This window comes from Ovis canadensis, chromosome 20 (genome assembly GCF_042477335.2).
Source record: "Ovis canadensis isolate MfBH-ARS-UI-01 breed Bighorn chromosome 20, ARS-UI_OviCan_v2, whole genome shotgun sequence".
Lineage (NCBI taxonomy): Eukaryota > Metazoa > Chordata > Mammalia > Artiodactyla > Bovidae > Ovis > Ovis canadensis.
The window spans coordinates 38840844-38859768 of NC_091264.1; the positions used below are offsets into that span (position 1 = coordinate 38840844).

General features: G+C 38.7%; 1 protein-coding gene across 4 annotated transcripts in view; it reads right to left on the reverse strand.

The window, feature by feature from the left end:
• Positions 1-18925, reverse strand: part of PKHD1 (PKHD1 ciliary IPT domain containing fibrocystin/polyductin) — a 456884-nt gene that overhangs the window by 19681 nt on the left and 418278 nt on the right. For all 4 annotated transcript variants that reach the window (XM_069562807.1, XM_069562808.1, XM_069562806.1 and 1 more), the window contains exons 64-66: positions 17133-17240; positions 10405-10563; positions 5798-5920 (exon numbers count right to left, since the gene is read on the reverse strand). In XM_069562807.1, the coding sequence (XP_069418908.1) occupies positions 5798-5920; positions 10405-10563; positions 17133-17240 (390 nt within the window). The remainder of the gene's footprint in view (positions 1-5797; positions 5921-10404; positions 10564-17132; positions 17241-18925) is intronic.

Here is an 18925-nt window from a genome sequence, read left to right on the forward strand (position 1 = left end):
ACGTATAGATGTGAGAGTTGGCTATAAAGGAAGTTGAGCACCAAAAAATTAATGCTTTTGAACTGTGGTGTTGGAGAAGACTCTTGAGAGTCCCTTGGACTGCAAGGAGATCAAACCAGTCAATTCTTAAGGAAATCAGTCCTGAATATTCATTGGAAGGACTGATAGTGAAGCTGAAACTCCAATACTTTGGCCACCTGATGTGAAGAAATGACTCTTTTGAAAAGGTCCTGGTGCTGGGAAAGACTGAAGGCAGGAGGAGAAGGGGACGCAGAGGTTCAGTTGGTTGGATAGCATCACCAACTCGATGGACATGGGTTTGAGTAAGCTCCAGGAGTTAGTGATGGACAGGGAAGTCTGGCATGCTGCAGTCCATAGGGTCGCAAAGAGCTGGACATGACTGAGAGACTGAACTGAACTGAACTGAAGACCCGAAAAGACGTCCAGCCATTATCCTGTTGTTAATCTTATGAACCAGAATAAAATTTCTCCATCTCTTTTAGAAGAGACGAGAGGCCTTATTTTTGTCAACTGTTGTAGGAATTGCTGGAATCCAGGGGTCTCTGAAAAGGGGAGGGGGTATGGAGATGGACCCATTCTATCTCTGCCTTCACCATTCACTTAACAGTTCAGTTCAATTTATTCACTTAACAACAGTCATCAATGGTCTCCTGTTATAATGCCCTCTGGCATTAGAAAAGATACAGACCTAATAGGGAGGCATTTGGACAAGATGAACACAAATAATTATATTACATATAAAAGGTATTAAGTGAATAAAAGGGAAGTGTCACAAAAGTTGAGAAAAGGGAACTATTCCTTCTAGATAGCTGAATTTTATTTTATTTTTACTTTACAATATTATATTGGTTTTGCCATACATTGACATGAATCTGCCACGGGTGTACATGTGTTCCCCATTCTGAACCCCGCCTCCCACCTTCCTCCCCATACCATTCCTCTGGGTCATCCCAGTGCATCAGCCCCAAGCATCCTGTCTCATGCATCAAACCTGGACTAGCAATTTGTTTCACACATGATAATATACATGTTTCAATGCTATTTTCCCAAATCATCCTACCCTCTCCCTCTTCCACGGAGTCCAAAATACTGTTCTATACATCTGTGTCTCTTTTGCTGTCTCGCATATAGCGTTATCATTACCATCTTTCTAAATTCCATATATATGTGTTAGTATACTGTATTGGTGTTTTTCTTTCTGGCTTACATCACTCTGTATGATAGGCTCTGGTTTCATCCACCTCATTAGAACTGATTCAAATGTATTCTTTTTAATGGCTGAGTAACATTCCATTGTGTATATGTAGCACAGCTTTCTTATCCATTCGTCTGCTGATGGACATCTAGGTTGCTTCCATGTCCTGGCTATTATAAAGTGTTGCAGTGAACATTGCGGAACACGTGTCTCTTTCAATTCTGGTTTCCTTGGTGTGTATGCCCAGCAGTGGGATTGCTGGGTCATATGGCAGTTCTATTTCCAGTTTTTAAAGGAATCTCCACACTGTTCTCCATAGTGGCTGTCCTAGTTTGCATTCCCACCAACAGTGTAAGAGGGTTCCCTTTTCTCCACACCCTGTCCAGCATTTATTGCTTGTAGACTTTTGGATCGCAGCCATTCTGACTGGCGTCAGATGGTACCTCATTGTGGTTTTGATTTGCATTCCTCTGATAATGAGTGATGTTGAGCATCTTTTCATGTGTTTGTTAGCCATCTGTATGTCTTCTTTGGAGAAATGTCTTTAGTTCTTCGGCCCATTTTTTGATTGGGTCGTTTATTTATCTGGAATTAAGCTGCAGGAGTTGCTTGTATATTTTTGAGATTATGGTTATGTGAGAGAAGTGTGTCTTGAAACCAAGATTCTTAAGTTATGTACAGAGAATGGTGTCCTAGAGAGCAAAGAGAGAGAATAGAGGATGGGCATCTGTAGGGAGTTTGTTAACTGAGACTGAACTGAAGATGCAGCTGGGAAATGGAGTAGGTAGAGGGAATGGGGATGTAAACCAAGACGCTGCAGAGGTGGAATCAATAAAACTAGCAGGCCACAGGGCAAGGTTGCAATGGAAGGCCGAGGGTTAAGGAGAACTCTGAGGTGTCTAGCCTGGGACGTTTTGGGGACTATTCACCAAACTAGGGGAACAGGAAACAATTGCAAAAGAATGGTACAAAACTGAGTTTCCACAGAGCATAGCAGGACTCCTTCTCGGTTCTTCTGTGGACCCCAAGTGTGTGCAAACCCTACAATTAAGCCTTCAGCAAATGGGATTTGAAGCAGTGTGACATGATTTAGGAACTGGAGAGACTAAACATGGTAACTTAGGATAATGAAAGTCTTTCTCTCCTTTAGCATTATGGTGATTGCTTTACCCTTTTTTATCACCTGGAATTTTTCATTTTCCCCAAAATATTATTCTCGTGTCCCCACCATATTAGAAAGCCATAAAGAATTGGTGGCCAAGTATCACTTCTTTGTAACTTTGCAGAGAGAGGACCTTAAAAGGTATTTTTAAAAATCAGGAAACAAATACATACTTATTTCATCTGTATTGGAAGATGAAATTTAAGCTCATTCATTTTTAACAGGTGATGACAAGCAATCCTATTGGAAGAAACAGTGCAGGTGAGTGTGTGCGAAGGTGTTAGACCAGTCCCAGGAAGAGTGAGTTGGTGGAGGTGAGTGTGAGGAGGGGCAAGCGGGTGGAATCCAGAGTAGAGTCAGGTCTTGGAGAGCTTTGGATAAACTAATAATAACAAGAGCAATAATAAATAACACACACAGTATACACACTGTGCCAGAAATCTCTCCATGCTTATAGTGATATTCGCTCACTCAATCAGCATAACAACATCTGAGTATGGGTGATATTATTAGGACAATTCTCATGATGAGGAAATCGAAGTGCACAGAGAGGACAGTTGACCCTCTTGAGGCCATGAAGTAAAGTCAACAAGGGCATCAGATTAAACCCAGTCGTGCTGATGCCCAAGTTGGTTTTTTTTTTGGGGGGGGGGTAAGGAAATTAATATTTATTGTCATATAGTATGTGCCACATGTGGTACAAATAACACCCTTTCATTTCATTCTCACAACAACCCTGTGAAGTAGGTATTATCCCCTTTTTACACATGAGGAATCTTTTTCTGACAATGTAGATTGTCTCTTGAATTTTCCTGTTGACATTAATTCACATTTATTTACTTTCTTCCTCCTTATTGTCAAGATTTTGGCAACTGTATAACCCCAAATGTATACTTTCACTCAATAAATATTAATTTAATGAAATAAGTTTCACAGTACATCATTGAATGATTGAAAATCAGAACCTACCATCCCTCTATCTCAGGTTACATCTTTTTCTAGCACTCCTTGAAGACATCCTGAGCTAGTGAGCACCCTTGCTGGTTTCCACATTTCCCATTTATTAAATACATCCACAGTCAATTCATCATCAGCCCTATTGGACTCTCTGAGCTCAGTCTCCATAGTCTCATTTGTCATTGTGCAGTCACCCAGTCATGCCCAGCTCTTTGTGATCCCATGAACTGCAGCATGCCAGGCTTCCCTGCCCTTCACTGTCTTTCTGACTTTGCTCACTCATGGCCATTGAGTCAGCAATACCAAGCAACCATCTCATCCTCTGTTGCCCCCTTCTCCTCCTGCCCTCAATATTTCCCAGTGATGCCCAAGTTTTATGCTCTTAATTGTCAACTTCTCCTGCCTCTCCAACTGAGGTTGGTAATTCATTAAATCTTGTGAATAGCTGAATGACAAAAGTAGATGTGAATTTTAAAAACTGGCTCAGATGCTCCCTATGTCAAAGGCCCTGGTAAAAGTAAAATTCAAGGGATAGATACATGCTTTACTCCCTTCCCTGCTGCATACATACAATTTTTGGTAAAAGCTGTAGCATGATAAATTGACAGTCTATATCTACTGTACAGCAGAAATGCTCGATTCTATCAGCAAATATTTGATGGTGATGCTTGGTGTTTGCAAAATGCTTATGAGAGAGACAGGCCAATCACTTGATCAGCAAATGCCACCAGTTTAAAAACACAGAAGGAAAAGGAAATTAGAGTGTCATGGTAATAATAAAATAAAACCAAATTTATTTAAAGCTAGCAGTAATTAGGTATTTACAGCTGGTAATAGTTTCCAAAGAAAGGCAGGAGAGGTCTCATTACTTCCTTTGGAAACAATGCTCTTAAGATGTGGACAAATCTTAGAAGATAAGAAAACAAATCCATTTTGATCCCCAGGGGAACATTTGGAACACACATCTTTCTATTTTGAACTTGGATGTCCTAGTAAAATGGCCTCGTTCATTCTCCCATCTCTTCAATCTAAACTCATCCATAGGAGCCCTATCCCTTGTTTCATTCCTGATAATTTATTAATAAGCCACCACATAAAATATGTCCCTTAATAAAATATCCAAGCATTGTGGACTGCGTAATGTACTTAATTTAAGCTGGGAAACTGAGATTCATGTAGATGGTCATATTAGATTAGGGGAAAGATAAGCATCACTCCTGCTGTGTGCTGGAGAATGCAGCTGAATATGCCATTCTTCACAGAGCTGGGTTCTGAGGACCACTTTCAAACAACTGTCCTGAATTTGCATGCCATGATACGGACAAGCTTCTGGAAACCAAAATCAAAGTTGTCTTAGATGGAATCTAGGAAGAGTTCCTGCCCCCTTCTCTCAAACTCCATCCTTCACACTCCCACCCACTCATATTTCCTACTACTTTCTCATGCAGGTCCAGGAGCTGGATGGAAAATGGATGGCTAATTTCACAGGAAACTTAAAAAAAAACAAACCCTCATTTCCTCTGTAGGGGAAAAAAATGCAAACGGGCAAGCAAACCGATATACAGATACACACACAGTCACCGGAGTTCATTAAACTCATTAGAAGCAGAATGACGTCACACTGCTATGGTTTGGTTATACATCCACTCAGAACCAGTGAGATTTGGATTCCTTTTTTCAAGCAGAAAATATCATGATAATTAGTTATTACTTAGAAAACAAGCAATATTTTTCTCTTTAGAGCATATGTTTCAAAATTCAGATCTATGGAAGTTATTGAATATTTTTCATATACCATATTCATACTTGGCAAATCTATCTTGTGTTCTGCCCATTGTCTTTGTAATTTCTGTGTCCTCAAAAACACGGAACATTGGTCTGAATCAAATGCTTATCTTTTCTCTGCTTGGCAGCAATTCTAATGGCTATTTAACAATATAACAAGCAAAAATCATCTGGCATCATGCACAATGTAGGCAAATAATACCTTTCACAAAAAGTACGATAAGCAGCAAAGCAGAGCTTAACAAAGCTGACATTTCTTGAGGGTTCCATATTCCATCTAATTTGCATAGTTGGTATTGGGCAACTCCAGGCTCTTCGTTCCAGATTCAATTATGTTGCCAAACTGGCAGCTTTGCAATGGCTGAGGGAAAGATTATATGCCTATACGCTGGTTTTCCTTTTCTTCAAGTAATGAATTCAAATGTTAAACCAATAATCTTCTAGTAAGAAAAAACATATATGAATGTCAACTCGAATCATTGGTTAACAGCTGAGTGAATCAGCTGGACTTGTGTGTTCTTTTGCTGGGGTATAATTTCCTTGAGAAGAAATAACAAAGGCTAAAGAAGGGTCTATAAACTAAATTGATTCAGAAACTGAGAGCGAGCAGGAGGCTACAGTTCATACACCATGGATCTGTTTCTCTCTGTAGAAATCACCCTATTGTTTAAGCTTACCTTCTGCCATCCTGGTGACTTCTTTTTCAGTCTCTACTTGTGACCCTTGGTGTTTGGGTGAGACATGGCTGTGATTCCTTTGATCATTAGTCTGAGTCTCAGAAATCTCTTCGTTTTTTATTTCTAAATTAATGAAAAAAAAAGTGTTTTTTTTTTAAGAATAAAATGACATATTTATTGCAAATGAGCCTGAAGTGTTAGGATATTTCTCTTGTCCACTCCCCCCAAATCATTGTGATAAATGTGCAGCAAAATGCACCCAATATCCCAGAGCTTCAGGAACACTAAAATGAAATCCCATATACTGACCACTACCATGGAGGTATAAAACCGCTGTCCAATATGGCGGCCACTCCATGTGGTGGTTGAATATGTGAAATGTGTCTGTAAACATAAAACACACACTTGATTTTTCAAAAATTCAAGGTACCTAATATTTTTAGATTCATTACGTGTTGAAATATTATTTTGATATTTTTGGTTTGTTGTTCAGTAGCATTGCTAAGGCATGCCCAACTCTTTGGGAACCCATGGACTGCAGCATGCCAGGCTTCCCTGTCCTTCACCATCTCCCAGAATTTGCTCACACTCATGTTCATTGAGTCTGTGATGCCATCCAACCATCTGTCGCCCCCTTCTCCTGCCTTTAATCTTTCCCAGCATCAGGGTCTTTTCCAATGAGTCAGCTCTTCACATCAGGTGGCCAAAGTATTGGAACTTCAGCTCCAGCTAATTTTAGGTTAAATGGCTACTAGAAAATGACACTATCTGCCTGGTCATATAACCATGAACATGGTTATAGTTATCTTTCTGTTGACCAGGGTGGCTATAGAATGTTCCTAGTACAGTAAGTGCCCTACACATGAACCTTCAAGTTGCAAACTTTCAAAGATTTGAACATGTGTTTGAGTGTCCAATCACATAAGTCAGTTCACGTGTCTGGCATACATTGTCACATTACTGCATCCTCTACAAGTGGTTGTGCTCTGGTGTGCTTTCCTGTCCAGTGCTGTATAGAGTACAGTAGTACAGTATCTTTATTTCAAGCCAGATCTTTAAGCGGATGACTTCATTGAACTTTTTGCTATGCAACGCAAGGAGCTTACTAATGAAGACCTGATGGAGTCGGAGGTCCAGAGAAAGAACGAAAGGAGACAAGAGGAAGAAGTAACTGAAGAACCGAAGAGATTCATGATGCAGGAAATGGCCAGGGGATTTTCGCTATTTGAGGAGGCACTGTTAGCATTTGAGGCACAGGACCTGAACATACAACAGTACACGGAGGTTGCAGAAGCTGTTCAGAATATAATCCAGTGAGACAGTGTCATCTATGATGAGAAAAAAAGAGCTACTATCCAAATATCACTGGATCCTTATTCCAAGAGGGCAGATAGAGTTGAACCCATCAAGGAACCAGAAGCTGTGCCATCAACATCAGGGGTCCGTGAAATTGCAGCTGACCCTCTAACTCCTATTGCTGAAGATCCTTTAGCTCTACCATCTCCCACCTCCTCTCTCTCCTTCAGTCAGTAACTCTTCTTGCCAGTTTACTCAATGCCAGCCCCTGTATGCCTGCCGTTGTACTATACTACTGCATTTTTCAAGGTACTGTAAAATTTTAAGTGCTTTATTTTTTGTGTTTGCTTTCTATGTATTTTGTGTGAAAATTATTAGAAATCTATTGCACCAGCTCCAAGGATCCTGTAACGAACCTGGACTGGTGATTCATTTCTTATATGATATTATACATGTTTCCATGCCATTGCCCCAGATCATCCCACCCTCCCCCTCTCCCACAGAGTCCAAAAGACTGTTATATACATCTGTGTCTCTTTTGCTGTCTTGCATACGGGGTTATCATTACCATTTTCTAAATTCCATATATATGCGTTAGTATACTGTATTGGTGTTTTTCTTTCTGGCTTACTTCACTCTGTACAATAGGTGTGGGGAGGGAGGTGAGAAGGGGGTTCAGGATGGGGAACATGTGTATGCCCGTGGCGGGTTCATGTTGATGTGTGGAAGAACCAATACAATATTGTAAACTAATTAGCCTCCAATTAAAATAAATAAATTTAAATTTAAAAATAACAAAAAAAGAAACCTATTACAGTAAAGTGCAGTACTATACAGCCAATTGTGTTAGTTGGGTACCTAGGCTAACTTGGTCGGACTTACAAATTTGACTTACGAAAGTGCTCTCGGAAGAACTCGTCCATATGTGGGGACCTACTGTATTCTTTTCAGGTTTTATTTAGAAATAATTATAGATTCACAGAAAGTGTCAAAGAAACATACAGGGATGACCCATGCACCTCCACTTAGCCTTCTCTTCACATCAACAACTTACATTAACTGTAGTATGACATCAAAACTAGGAAACTGGCATTAGTGCAATCCACAGACTTCATATAGCTGTGTGTATTTGATCGAAGAGTTTATATCTTCAGTCAGCTCTTGACTGGAGTGATGCTTTAATTCATTTATTCACTGAATATATTAATTAAAATACATTTACATTCTTCATGCCAGACACTGTTATAGGCACTATAAGATCAATTGTAAGTATGAAAGATCAGGTCCCTGCCCTTTCCTGATGGCTCACATGGTAAAGCATCTCCCTGCAGTGTGGGAGACCTGGGTTCGATCCTGGGTTGGGAAGATCCCCTGGAGAAGGAAATGTCAACGCACTCTAGTACTCTTGCCTGGAAAATTCCATGGACTGAGGAGCCTGGTAGGCTACAGTCCATAGGGTCGCAAAGAGTCGGACATGACTGAGTGACTTCACTTTCACTTTGGATGGCAGATGATAAGCAAATAAATTATAATATAATGTCAGATAATGCCATGCCAAGAGACATGATAATTGTTTCAAGAAAAAGCACTTTTGTGATTGTTTTGAGCAAAACTGACTGATTTTTTTTTTCATGAAACACCATTTTCACATTGAAAGCACTTGAAAGAAAAAACTGAAAGACAAATTATGGTTATTCAAAATAGGGTATTTGGGAGATTTCTTTTATAAGTAAATTAAGTAAGCCTATAACTTCAAAGAAACGATAGTATTTGTCATCAGTGATATAAATCAAGCTCACATTGGAAATTTTAGAAGTTTAGAAAACGTTGTTATAAACTACCATGAGCTTCACAGAATTTCTAATTCTATTGATATTAACATGTAGTTTTTTAAAAAATTGTAGAATGAAATATATTAATATCAGCATTTGGTATATCTATATAACTCAGTGAAACAACATTTACCAAATGGCCAAAACATGATTTTTCAAAATCACCTGTGGGCAAAATTCAAAGTTCAAGGTAGACTTGTGGATTTTCATGTAACAGAATAAAAAAGTATATTGAGATGTACCTTTAAGTAACTATCTCTGGTCTAGTTTGGGTACAGCAACAGATAAGAACATCTACTGTATATGTAAAAGTTATTAAAATAGTCTTTCTTTTTCTACAAGGTATCTATTTGAGGCTAGAATTTTCTTCAGATACTTGAGTCAAAACAATACATTGCAACAGACCAAATGCAGAAGCTGCTAAGAGAATCCAGCTGACTTTTCTTAAATCAGACATTAAAGAAATTTGTAAAAAATACCATTCTTTTCACTATACACATTTTACAGCACAATTTTTAAGCTAAAAATATGAAGCTTGCCTCAAAATAAAGAGCATCTAGTGGAACTTCCTTCTCCAGCTTCTCTCAGAAATCCAAGCACAGTGAACTGTCTGGTGGTGGCACCCTACTTCTTGCTCTTTTCTTTCTTAATTTTTTACCTTCACCCTTTGCCTTTCTTCATTCTGCCTTTTTATACTCACTCTTCCTTATCACTTTGTTTTCCTAGTATCTCCTAATTCCACAAGGGTTTTATCCATGTCTCCATCCCCATCTCACCGTCCCAAAAAAGAAGAAAAAAAAAAAAAAAGATCAGATTCTGGGAAAATGCCCAAGAACACAATTTCTATGCTCCTAGGGAAAAAGAGGCGAACAAACAAAAAACCCAAGCACTCTCTTCCTTCTTCTGAAAAAGAAAAATTTTTCCCCTTGTTTATAGAATTTGCCTTTTGGAAGGTCGCCTGGGCTGTACCACACAGTGTTTCAGAGAGTGGGGTCTAGCGAGAACCTAACTAGCCGGTTTGATCCTGGTGGTGAGACTTTGGGAAAGTGACTTCGCTTTTTTGTGCTTCATGTTGTGATTCATGGGGTTGCAAAGAGTTGGACACGACTGAGCGACTGAACTGAACTGAACTGAACTGTGCCATGTCTGAACACAGAGTACTCGGTACCTATTTGATAGAGCTGTTCTGAAGACTGAATGAATTCAAGTCTCTAAAGTACCTAGAACCCAGTCCATAATGAGTATTCAAAAAATAAGAGCTGTCGCTATTATTATTGTTATTATATATTATTACTGTTGTTGTTATTTGGGATTAGGCAATCCTTGTCTCTATAAATTGAGCAATTTGGCTGCATGCTGTTTGATATGTTACAGAGGCTCATAAAATATGTTTCTTTGCGGGAAGAAAAAGAATAGTTAGTATGTTATGCATAACGGTATATTTTTTCAGATATTTTTATTCAAAAACAATCTACATACTTCTGGTTTTGCTTTTCTTAAACCAACAGCATACAAAGCAGCACAGAGCCAGCCACGAGACCCCTGAGCACAAGGAAGCAGCCATGATGATGGTGGGTCTCTCGGACGGAGTCACAGGTAAGACAGCAAACGACCTGGAGCGAGCTGTAAAATTGACCCCTGCTCAAAAAAAAAACAAATAAATACAAAATAATAATAAGATGCTAATAGAATAAAATACTATGGAAGAGATATGGTTAAACCAGTACCTGGCACCTAGTTGGTTCAATAAATATTTACTGAATTAGATGATTAAATATATGAATCAATAATAAATGCAAGACTCCTGTTTCTGACGAACTGCAAGATTCCAACAATATCATATGATTGTTATTTCCAGTTCTGTTCATTACAATGGGAGAATTCCTCCAATGCTCTCCTTTTTCAGACCTACTTTCTCCACCAGTGCAAAACTGAAGATTCACTCTTATGCTCCACTAATTAGAACAGAGAGGAAGGAAGAAACGGAAGGAGGAAGGAAGGAAATTGTAACTGAGATAAATATCCACAGCATTATGCTGAGTAAAGTCCATTTCTAAAGGATGCTTATGATGTGTGTTAAGTGTTAGTTGCTCAGTTGTGTCTGATTCTTTGTAACCCCATGGGCTGGGAGCCCACCAAGCAAGAAAACTGGAATGGGTTTCCAGTTTTCTGAAATTCCAGCGGGATTCCAGTTTTCTGGAAACTTCTCCAGGGGATCTTGCCGACCAGGGGTCGAATCTGGGTCTCCCATATTGCAGCAGATTCTTTACTATCTGACCCACAAAGGAAGCCCTGTATATATGATATGATTCCATTTATATGATATTTTAGAAGAGACAATTATAGAGATAGAAACCAGATCAGAAGTTGCAGGGATTAGTGGGAGGATGAGAGAACAAAGGAAAAATATAAAGGAGACCTTTGGGAAATGTTCAGTATCCTGATTGTGGTAGTGATTATATGAATCTCTCTCTATATATATATATATATTTGAATTTATAAAATAACCTACCAAAAAGATCATTTTTACTGTATGTTATTTCAAAAATAGAAAGCTTAAGACTTTGCCTATAATTTTGGGAATGATAAGTTCATTATCTTAATTGTGGGGATAGTTTCATGGACGTATAGATTCATCAAAGCTTATTTAATAGTACACTTTAAATATGTGTAGCTTATCATACGTCAATTATATCTCAAGACAAAAGTTAAAGAAAAACACTTGCTTGTGAACATATATTAGTTATAACCAGTGTTTTTGAGTAGCTCACTCAAAACAAACAAACCACCAAATCTCTGCTTTCATCTGAATAATTCAGGCAAAAATAGAGCTTTTATTTTATCGACTCAAGGAAACACTGTGTTTTCTTTGCTGCGCTTTCCTTGGGCTGAACCTGACATTGGATTGGAAGTCACAGTTAGATCCCTAGTTTCTTGACTCCTGGCTGACTTGGTCCCAAAACTACTATAACAAAATTATCTAGAAATGCTTTTCTTGTGTGTACATCTTATACTTGAGCCGTAGTTGGCTTGTTTGTTATCAATTAGTTGCTTTTTATGGACAACTGAATAAGCTAATTCTAGCCTAGAGACAGAGGGATGGGTTTTACTAGGGATTCACAGAAGTAAAAACAAAATTCTTTATTCTTTTATCCATTTTCCAATAACTGCTCAGTGATTGTTTACTTCACCAAGTAGACAAGTTACTGTTCTCATTCTTAAGATATTTACAAGCTAATAAATGAAATAGGAAACACATACAAATGTAATACAAATCAGAATGTGACCCATGCCACCAGAATGATGCAAGTCAAATGCTATGGAAGTTTATTTTCCATTGATAGGCTTGGGGAAAGCATTCCATAGGAGGGAGTATCTAGATGGGGATGTGAAAGTTGACTAAATAAAGACAGAAAAGAGAAAAAGTGATCTATACTGAAAAAAATTACTGCCAAGAAATACCAGGAATTAATGCAGGAAAAAATGGGAGGCAAATTTGGGTGGGCATTACATGTCAAAAGCGAAAAGACCTGTGACAACATTCTGAAGTCAGTGTCATAAATAGAAAAATTCTGAGTGGGGAAGTCACTTGAGCCACCTGGGATATAGAAGAGTAAGCCATGAAAGTGTTTAGAACACAGATAATGACACAGAGGCTGAAATCAGGCCTGAGGTTTCTAAGTCTAGAGCACTAACCTGGGTCTAAGGCTGGAGACTACCAGTTTTTAAATACTTTCAACAGCAGAACATTATTTAAATGCAATCTTAGACAGAATCTCGGTATATTCACCTATTCATAAACACATATTTATTTGTGCCTATGACATGCCAGTTTTTGTTTTTGTTTACACTGGGGATGTAACGCTGAACTAGGCAGAATTCCTGTCCATTTTGGAATTTAGGTTCTAAGGCAGAATAGAGCAGGCAGGCAATAGACAGACAAGCAAATACTCAGATACTCTTGACACCAGGGAGTGAGGAATTCTCAGCAGAAGACCGAGAATGCCTGGAGATGGGAGGAACAAGATTGGGACAGTGATGCAGACAGAGTGAGGCAGAAAAGAGCTCTCTGAGGAGATGACATTTGAGAAGAACCCTGGGTGAACTGGTGAGGAAGACAGGTGAATTTAGGGAGGAGGAATATTCTAGACTCGGAAATAGCAACTGCAGTTGGGTCAGGTGGCAGAGTGCGTTCCATCTCCACCCAGCAACCCTGGAGAGCCCCTAAGAGTCCCGGCGCCCCAGGAAACGGTTAAAGAAACCACAGCCTAGACACCAGTAATGACAGTGCACGGGGAAAGGCTGGGCGGGAAGTCAGTAGAACAAGCCTACAGACACCTTGCCCTCTGGGGACTGTCTCAGGAAGTTCAGAAATGGAAAAATGACCTGGATTAATCCACATGTTAGAAAGACTTATGAGGATTCTATACACACTTGGTCAACCTATGCAGTTTCTCAGTTCCTCAATTTTTATATTTCCAAAATAGCATAGTGATTATAGTCAATGATACTGTATAATAAACTTCAAAGTCACTAAGTGAGTAGGTCTTAACTGTTCTCAGAACAACAACAAAAAGAATGATAATTATGTAATGTGATATAGATGTTAGCTAACACCACAGGGGTAATCATATGGCTATATATAAATATATTAAACCAACATACTGTTCACCTTAAACTTATACAGGGTTATGTCAATGGAACCTCAATAGAAAATAAATTATATACATGTATATTAAAAGTGTATGGATGTGAGAGTTGGACTGTGAAGAAGGCTGAGCGCCAAAGAATTGATGCTTTTGAACTGTGGTGTTGGAGAAGACTCTTGAGAGTCCCTTGGACTGCAAGGAGGTCCAACCAGTCCATTCCAAAGGAGATCAGCCCTGGGATTTCTTTGGAAGGAATGATGCTAAAGCTGAAACTCCAGTACTTTGGCCACCTCATGTGAAGAGTTGACTCATTGGAAAAGACTCATGCTGGGAGGGATTGGGGGCAGGAGGAAAAGGGGACAACAGAGGATGAGATGGCTGGATAGCACCACTGACTCGATGGACGTGAATCTGAGTGAACTCCAGGAGTTGGTGATGGACAGGGAGGCCTGGCATGCTGCGATTCATGGGGTCGCAAAGAGTTGGACATGACTGAGCAACTGAACTGACTGGTATTAAAAGAACTAAGTCCTTAATTACGTCTTTGATGTATCTACAGAGCTGAAAAAATGCATGTCTTTGTATGCAGCAACTAATGGAACATTGATTAAAGTGACATTTATTTCCATTAAAAAAAATAAAGACATGGACAATCTTGGAAATTTTAGAGAGACAGTTAGCCAATCTCCATGATCTAAAATCAGGAATCACATCTACCATTATCTGCCATCTCTGGACATTAAGTAGATATTGAATTTTGTCCCTTTCCTTCATTTTAAGAAAAATAAATAAATATGAGACAAAACATAATAAAATAGGAATAAAGGTGAGTTCCTCTCTCTAAGGGATATGAGGAAATGAAAATGATTGCAATCCTCTGTTTGATTCAAAAATGAAACAACAATAACAGATCCATGAATAAATACTTGTCACAGCTCTTCTATTAGAGCTTGTTAAAAAGGAGAAATGTCACACTGATCGGTCTATCCATCTAAGGACAGGCCAGGATAAGCTGCTTTCCCGAATAATTCCAGCCCTAGCCATTGATAACACCTGGAAACAAGCAGTTACTCTCAGGAGTTATACTGTTAATGAACATGAGGTTATGGAGTCACAGAAGGGCAGGCCTTCTGATGTTTTCTATTTCTCCTTCATCTTTTCTCTCCTCATTTAAATAGAGGAGAGAAAAGAAAAAGAAATTCTATGCCTCACCTTGTAGAATGTCTTGAAAATGACTAAGAATAATTTAAGGAAAATGATAAACAAAAAAATGAAAGACAATTCTTCAGTTAGGGGACTTTGCAAGCTGTAGGTAGAAATTAAAGGAAGCAGTAGGCCAGTAAATGTGAACACCAGGGCCAGCTCAAAATCACAGTGTCACCAAGAAGCTTCTGTCTACAATATAGTTTACATTTGGCTTTATAACATATGCCTTCAAATAACCTTGATGAAGTATTTAGTCTTAGTTAACTACTGAGAAAACTGTAGGGTAATGGCCTTTTAAATATCCAACAAGCTGGGACCAAAATATCCAGCTCTGCATGTGTTACCTTTCAAAATATGTCTTTGGGAATCCCATGGTCAAGGCACTGAACATTCTCCATGAATCTGTCCTTTCATTAGGACAATATCACAGATATCAAAAGAATAGCTCTCTTACAAAATTAACAATACTACCTGACCCCAAATGATATTCTCTGTGTGAAGAAAAATGGTTTAAAACTTGGAACTGAGAGGAGGCAAAAAAAAAAAAAAAAGATTACAGATCTTATCAATGTCATAAAAGAGGATTTTCAAACAAACTCATCCAAGGTTTATCAAATTCTCTGGAACACACCTTTGTTGAACTTAATGTTTAACATTTAGGGGCCAGTCTTGTGAATTTGTAGAACACTGGGTAAACTGAAAATGATTTTCATCCAGTAAGAAAGTAAGTGATATTCATAGACACACAACTCAGAAAAGATTAGAGTTTGGTTGCCCTGTATCCAATTTAGCAAACTGATTTCAGCAGTCTTTTCTTTCCAGGCTACATGAACTATACACCTTGCTATCCTCCTGGTTCCCACATTAAAAAGTTAAATAACTTGTTGACAAGCGTTCATCATACATTTTCATGAGAGCCATATTTTTAACTTTTTGAAAGTATACCATGGTTTGAATTTAAGTTTCATGAAAGAGAACTCATATCTGGTCTTAATTAAATATTTGTTGCTGGGGTTCAGATAGCTCACATGAAAACATTTCATTTCCTTTGCCATTTCCAATATCTAAGAGGTTTAAGTCCACTCATGATTGTTCTGGTTTTTTTTTTTTTTGAAGCCTTGCATTATCACAGCTGATGCATTAACTACTTTCCACAGTTACCTGTCTTAAGTATCAGACTAATTTCCCAGACTCAAATTAATAATTGATTATAAATATCAACTTTTCAGTTCAAATGTAATGCTACAATTTTTAGAATTTTCTCGATGCTCCCTTAGGTGAGGAAGGTTTTTTCTAGTAAATTACAATACTGCATGCAATATCTAAATCATTTTAAAGTGGTAATTGTGTCTCTATCAGAGTTTAATCCTTTATAAAAAAGGATGCCCCAAGAGTGCTCTTGCCTGGAAAATCCTATGGACAGAGGAGCCTGGTAGGCTGCAGCCCATGGGGTCGCTGAGGGTCGGACACGACTGAATGGCTTCACTTTCACTTTTCACTTTCATGCATTGGAGAAGGAAATGGCAACCCACTCCAGTGTTCTTGCCTGGAGAATCCCAGGGACGGCAGAGCCTGGTGGGCTGCCGTCTATGGGGTCGCACAGAGTTGGACACGACTGAAGCGACTTAGCAGCAACAGCAGCCCCAAATTAACTCTCACCATTCCTCTGTAGGGTGGAGATTGGACTCTATTCACTATGGAAATGGGAGAGTAATATTTTTCATAAACTCATCTGCCTTTGAAGTTTAAGTAGCATTTATTCACTACAAAGTGATTGAATAATAGTACCCTCTAACAAAGTGAAATTTGTCAGAATGCTTCAGAAGGGAGATTTCTTTTGAACATTTTCTCAGAAAGAACTGGATTGTATAAACAGTTTACACACACCTTCTACCTACAGTTCTAAAGTATCAGGATTTTGAATGTGTATAGTCCTCATTTCCAAGGTGGGGGTGGGGCAGTGGATGAGGCAGGCAGGACTAAAAGATAAGGTTTCATAAAATTCAATATTCCACGACTCTCTTCCTTACAAATTAAAAATTTTAATATTCAACCAAATTCCATCAAATGTCATAGGAAAAAAAGTAGAACATTCAAAGTAAATTTTAACAACTAGAAGAAAATGTACATTTGGATTCTTGCTTACCAGGAAGCAATACTTGCTCTTCAGGCTTAATTTTTTACATGTGTTCTTGCTTCTCACACCATAATGATATAAACAGGGGAATTTTTTCTCTAAGCTACAGTGACTCTTATTCATGAGAGGAGCTAGTCCCATTATAAAGGAGAAGGGGCTATATTTTAAAAAGAAAGAAAGAAACAGATAATAAAAACACACTGTGTTGAAATTACCTGGAGGGGAAATGACAGTAAAAATAAAGTGCCAATTTGACCCAGAGATCAAAACTGCCAAGTTGGAGAAGCTCACATAACCATCTTGAGTTCCTGCGTGAGTACATCCTACAAACAAACACAAAACCAAACAGCGAATGTTAGTTACCTACACTACAGCAATTTCTTCAAGTAATCTCTGTAGACAGGCAATTGGACAATAAAGAAAAAATTAATTAAAAAGGTTACTAAATCCATCAGGCTTCTCTTAGGCAAATCTTGAAACCAAGTAAGTCAAGACAGAATAATAGCGAGTGAAAGTCACTCAGTTGTGTCCAGCTCTTTGTGACCCCATGGACTGTAGCCCGCCAAGCTCCTCTGTCCATGGAATTTTCCAGGCAAGAATATAGGAGTGGGTAGCCATTCCCTTCTCCAGGGGATCTTCCTAACCCAGGGATCGCAGCTAGGTCTCCCACATTTTCAGGCAGATTCTTTACCATCTAAGCCATCAGGGAAGCCCATAATAATAGTTACAACAGCTAACATATATCAAAGTTCACTCTGCCAAACGTCAGGCATTCTATTCATCATTATATACAAACTACACAACACCACAAAATATACTATTATCTACAGTCTAGAGATTAGGAAATAGGCTCAGAAAACATTAAATTACTTGGTGAGAAGGTTATAGGTCAAATCTGCCTGATTTCATAAAGTTTGTATTCTTAGCCACTATTGGGTAAGAATACACCACTTCCCAGGTGGTGTAAGTGGTAAAGAACATGCTTGCCAATACAGGTTAGACATACGAGATGTGGTTTCAGTCTCCGGATGAGGAAGATCCCATGGAGGAAGAAATGGCAACCTACTCCAGCATTCTTGCCTGGAGAATTCCATGGACAGAGGAGCCTGGCAGACTGCAGTTCATAGGGTCACACAGAGTCAGACACGACTGAAGCAAGTCAGCATGCACGCATGCATTTTATTATTAAATGTCTCTCAAGAAAGAAAGTCTATTATCTTTCTTGGCGGTCAGTTTCTAGGCTCTGCCTCTCTTCTAGTCAAGGGATCTGTAGTTTATGTGGTGGCAGAGTGAGGCCAATAGATTAGGAGCACAGCTATGCATCAGATCAGGACTGATAAAGACCACCCTCTTCAGCAACGTGTATTGTCTGCACTTTGGTTTCTCTGAATAAAATGCAAAAAGGAAAGCTTACATTTTCTAACAATAGGCCATCCATTTACAAACAGAAAGAAGGAAACTGAGCTCCAGATCCCATTCACAATTCCATGAATTAGTCTTCCGCCTCCACTACCCTCAAATGACTTTGCTAATTAACAGCTGCTCCATTTCTGTTTGGAAATGTCACTGTGATTATTGGTATGATGGACAATGAGACAGGAGAGTGGTCCTAATGTTTAAAAATTGGTTTGAGATCTTTAAGGCTGAAAGATATCATAAAGATAGAATATGCGCAGTGTTAAACATTTTTCAATTCAATTGCTCAATCCTTTTTGGGAAAACATTGTCTTTCCTCATCTATTTTGCAGAGCTAACTAAAACTTCCCTTTTCAGAAACATCTTTTCCTTCATCACTTCAGAGTCCCAAAATAAATAAAAATGCCCAGAAAAATGGAAATAAATAAGCCAAGACTCAAATAAATGATAGGCGCCCAAGATAAATGCCGTTCATACTCTTTAAAACCTATATGCATCAAAATTATGGTCAATAAACTCTTGCAAACAATGAACTGCAGAGTACAGATGTTCAACATGAAATCGTTTGCTGCAGTTTTTCCTTTGACAAACG